The sequence below is a fragment of the Mchenga conophoros genome, linkage group LG10, assembly GCF_057382185.1.
Source record: "Mchenga conophoros isolate Kocher_MC1m ecotype Shallow Benthic linkage group LG10, M_conophoros_male_GT1.1, whole genome shotgun sequence".
Taxonomy (NCBI): Eukaryota; Metazoa; Chordata; class Actinopteri; order Cichliformes; family Cichlidae; genus Mchenga; species Mchenga conophoros.
In genome coordinates, this window is record NC_140535.1 from 25,615,681 (window position 1) to 25,620,450 (window position 4,770).

Here is a 4,770-nt window from a genome sequence, read left to right on the forward strand (position 1 = left end):
TTCATCTCTAAGGATGTTTGACGAGTCTACTTCAACAGTCTGGACTAACCTGAAAACATACACGAGATAAAAGTAAAGAATCCCATTTGTGGGGTCTCCTGCAGTAACAGCTCCTTGTCAACGAGCCAGTTTAGAGTATGTATAGCGTGCATGTGGGTATATTTTGCAATGACACTATTTCCTCAAACTGTCTGGGGATTATCGGGGGAACCCGAGATGAGGAAGAAAAAAAACTGATGCAACTATTCACAGTACCACATACCACAACTTTTTTTTCTGCTCTTGAGGCTCAATGATTTAAATTGCAGAAATACATCATTAACTGCATGCTGTGATCATTTAGACCAGCGTGATTAGAATTCTTCAAAATATTTTAGAGTTTATTGTTGCTAGTTCTAATTTAAGTTTATTAACTTGCTCAAAGAGATGTTACAAATAGATGTTTTTTTACACAAACATGACCTACAAATGATCAGTTTCATAACAGGAGACCATTTAAAACCACTTGCTATAGGAATGAAAAAACAAAAATTCTTTTATATGTTTCATATTTTGTTTATTTTATTAAAAAAACACGCACACACATTACTATTTACAATATAGAAAAGCTTTCACCTGTTGTTGGGCTGTTTGTCGACAAGATGTAAAGATGCATATAATTCACTGGTACATATAACGGAAAAACAAAGGAAAAAAATATGTGATTTTTTTTTACACTGTACATTAACTAACTTTCACAAGCACTGAGTGCGAGCATATCTGCAAGATGAGGTTAATGACAACTATCTTGTAATTGTCAGAGGTTGTTTAAGATAATGGAATTACCATGCCTGAGCTTAACAGAGAAAAAAAACGAGCAGCATGGTGCCTTGAACCAGCCAAAACTATAAACAATGTTGAGCATGTGAATTCCTTTTACACAGCAGTGCGCTTTATAACTTCTGTTCACAACTTCACATATGGGATGAGAGCGATGAGGGTGGCTCTGCAAACTGCTTCCAAACATCAAACACACAGTAGAAGTCCGGATGGTGGGATGGTGTCCTAGCGAAGGAATGATTTAGCTGAGAGGTGAGCTCTGATGGGAGAAGATTTCAGGAGCTTCTTAAAAGTCCAGTGTAAAAGAATTGTCCTGTCATGTCCTTTACTTTTTTAAAGCAAAAGTGGGATCTGTTGGCAAAAGCTGTTCCAGAATTCATCTGTGGAATTTGGGATGTCTGCAAGAGTTGTGTACTGTGGCCGTGTGTCGTCTACATCGTCGACTGCAAAACAAAGAGCGAAATCCAAGGTCAGTTAAACCAAGTCATGTGACTTAAAACTGATAGCTTTATTTTGATTGCTAATGTAATATACAACAAAATCTAACCATATTCATTGATGTTGACTAAATTCTACAATTAAATTCTTAAATTGCTGGCATGGACTGTGGTGTTTAAGCAGCAGCTACATGACAGCTTCCAACTAGCAACATTTACCTGATGAAGACTCACTCCACTGGCTCCCTGGACTGGTGCATGGTTCATTGCACAGGAACCCCTTGTCGTCTAAACTGCTTGTTGTCATCCAGTGTGAAGTTTCTTTCTCCAGTTTTCTGCAAATCTGAAAGAGTAACACTGGATTGAGTATGGCTATATTTGGCCCAACTAGTTTTTCAACACAAAACATGCTTATTAGTGTTTTGGGTATTATTGCATGAGCCAAACCAAGCAGAATAAGACAAACATGGGTATTCCTGTCAATGAAATGTTGCTTTCTAACTAGGGTAAGACCTGTAGGTTATGCTTACCTCAATAATATCTTCTGGACAGTCGTAGTCTGCACGATCACAGCGATGAGAAGGGGAGAAAAACAGAAAGGAACATGAGTATTTAAGTTTCTATTTAAGTTGAATTATTCCAAGCTAAGCCAAAGTCATTTACTAGCAAGTATGAGCTATGTGTTGTTGTCTTACCGGAGCTGTGATCAGGTGAAACCTGAAATCTGTTGATGAAGGAGTCAGGGCCAATCTCAACTGTTGAAGACCAATCAGGAACCTCAGTTGGAAAGAAGTAATCTGCAAAAATGGCAAACAAACGTATTGAGTACACTTTGACTTTTAGATTCAAACACACTGTTTATCTGAACATTTTCGGTACAGATTTTTCAAACTTGCTCACCTGGCTGTTCTGTCTGCACTGTGCTGTCAACTCTGTTTTCTTGTGTGCTTTCTGGCACCAGTGCAGGGATGGGAGACTGAGTGTCACTGTAGCTGTCTTCCCTCTCTTCCATCTTAACCACTGAATTCTGCAAGAACAAATCAAAGAGAAATTAAGTGAGATGTTTGAAATGAAAATCGAGACATTCAAATCCATATGTGTATGTCTGTTTCCTGCACAGCTACGAAGTAGCATTATTTTACAAAGCTATACATTCAGTATCTAGATCAGTGTAAATGAGGAATATTTTGAGTATGCTATTTAAAAACAAGTGTCACTAGAGCTATAGTAACAGTGATAGCATTTACCTTCTTCCTTCCCTTCGATTCCCTTGATTTAGTCCGTTTATCTGTGCAGAGGAAAGAAAAACATTTTGGTCACTTACTTTCTTTACCACTGAGACTGTAGAGCACATGAATTGAAGATACTGAGCGCAATGTTAATTCGCCAAAAAGAACAAACGTTCATTTCCTGTCAGTTTTCTCACCTTTAGATTTTTGACTAGCAGGCAGCATCCTGAAGACGCGCATAGCTTGGTGGCCTTTGTTAATGCTTTTGTCTTTCACCTCCTCAATGTCAGGCAGTGAGTTCATTGCACAGCGGAAGTTGGCTTTCCATGTCTTGGGGTCACAAACTTGGCCCTCTGAATATTTCCCTGTAAAATGCATTGGCACATGCTAGTTTAGTACACTTCCTCATCCTGTAAAGAAGAGTTGTTCTGAACAGGTGGCAGGCTTATTCAGGCTTTCTCACCTGTGTGTTTGGCCCACTCTTTGAACAGACATGCATCTTTGTCCACCTCCCAGCCATGTCGAGCTGCATGCTTCCAGGGGATGGAAAACATTGTTTTCTCCTGGGAAATATAAAAATTTTTATATATATTAAGTTGGATCGTGGGTAATTGCGCTTACTGAGAGAATGTAATGTGTTATCTCCCAAGCAGAAACCAAGCTTCCGTTCAGCTACCTCATTGTGCCTATTTTCACCTGTTTGAAGTGCCACAGGCATAGCTGTGAAGTGGCTTTAACTATAGCACGCCTCAAAGTAACACTGCAACACTAAGACCCATCCCAAGCTAGTGCTTCAAACCAGGTCAATGTTTGTAACACGCTAATACTGTATGCACAGCAAGGGGACAACTCAGCATCAATAAAAACATGTGCAGCTTTGCAGAAATCACTTCCCTGTCTCATGGGGAGAGGCATCAATCCTACAACAAATAGATTTCCAAATATCTATTCCTGTACTCTGAATTATCATTACTTATTTGCAGGCAGTTCCTATTTACATGAACCAGTTCACTGTATTATAATAGGATAAGAAAGCTTCTCACCTTGTCAATCCAAGCCAGACCCCAAACTGTATTGGATTCGATCATCTTCTCCAGCCATGGCCTCATTCTCATCCTTGACACTGGCATGTTTGCCTAAAAAAATGCAGCAGCAGAAGAAAGTTTAGAGAAATGCTGTAATGCAGCGTGTGAAGCGCAGCGGTAAAAGGAAATAAACTCCCGCATCTCAGCCCCGGCTTAGATTTACTACTGCTTCTTTGCTGCGCGGGACAGAAGAGTTCATGGCCAGGGCAATCAGCGCGCTCAGGGAGGTGTTTACGTGTAGGAGTCAACGTTAGTTTAGAAAGGTTGGAAGGAACAAGAAGAAAAAATAACTAAAAATAACTCATGCAGTTATGCAGTTATTTTTATTAATCCTGTAGCGCAAAAGTTTAAAAATCTAGAATGGTAAGCGAATATTCCCCCCCTAAAAAAGGTTTCTTAATTCCTTAGAGCAAACGAGCGCAACTCAACACAGGCTTGGCAAAAATGTCACAGAATTAAAAAATTCGAGTTTGAAATGTGCATTAAAAACTTTGCATCTATTTGCATGTTATTTAATTCAATGTTCATTCTCAAACACACAGCGTGAGAGAAAGACAGACTCCTAAAGTAATAATAGATCATATTTCTTTCAAAGAAATCATCCCAATAACATCATTTAGCTTTTAAAAAATAGAGCAGGGATGTTAAATTGATATCACTATACTTACAGATTAATTTGCTTTGTGATTCCAGGAGGAAAAAAATGCAACAATAATCCCGTTGGTTTAAGAAAAGCTTCTTCTCGTCTTTAAGTGTTCCACTTGTAAACGTTTTCTGAGTACAAGTGAGTACCGACAGCTTCGTGTGCAGAATTTATACACAGCCACTCCAGTGGCGGGTATTCCCCGGCAGGAGGCTTGGTGCTATAAAAAATGTCCTCAGTAAAAAAAAAAAAGTGAGAGGTGTGTTTATCAAGCCTTTGAAAATGTATTGGTTATTTGACGATAACCTTGTAGTTGTTTACAGTAGCTACTTTATTAATGTCATATCTGCATATTTGCGCATTACCACCCTGTTATAACTAAAAAAAATACAATTTGAAGGTTTATTATTGAATTGACTGAAAGTCCTCTTATAATAGGACTGACCTTTTTTACAGTGTGTTTGGAGCATGCGCTGTGATCCTTTGCTTCAGCAAGTAGCAAAGGATTTCCGAGAAATCACGCTGTTAAGAGCTAGAAGGAAGTTAAAAAACAACAC

At 38.8% G+C, this 4,770-nt stretch overlaps 1 protein-coding gene across 1 annotated transcript; it reads right to left on the minus strand.

Moving 5' to 3' along the window:
* Positions 1-520: 520 nt before the first annotated feature.
* irf1b (interferon regulatory factor 1b) lies at positions 521-4,379 on the minus strand. The gene is made up of 10 exons (XM_085289570.1): positions 4,239-4,379; positions 3,529-3,621; positions 2,949-3,048; positions 2,683-2,850; positions 2,504-2,544; positions 2,157-2,283; positions 1,952-2,053; positions 1,787-1,815; positions 1,476-1,599; positions 521-1,262 (listed from the first exon to the last, which is right to left on the minus strand). Exons 2-10 carry the CDS (start codon positions 3,613-3,615, stop codon positions 1,153-1,155), a joined length of 888 nt encoding a protein of 295 aa, XP_085145696.1. The 5' UTR covers positions 3,616-3,621; positions 4,239-4,379; the 3' UTR covers positions 521-1,152.
* Between the last annotated feature and the right edge of the window lie 391 nt (positions 4,380-4,770).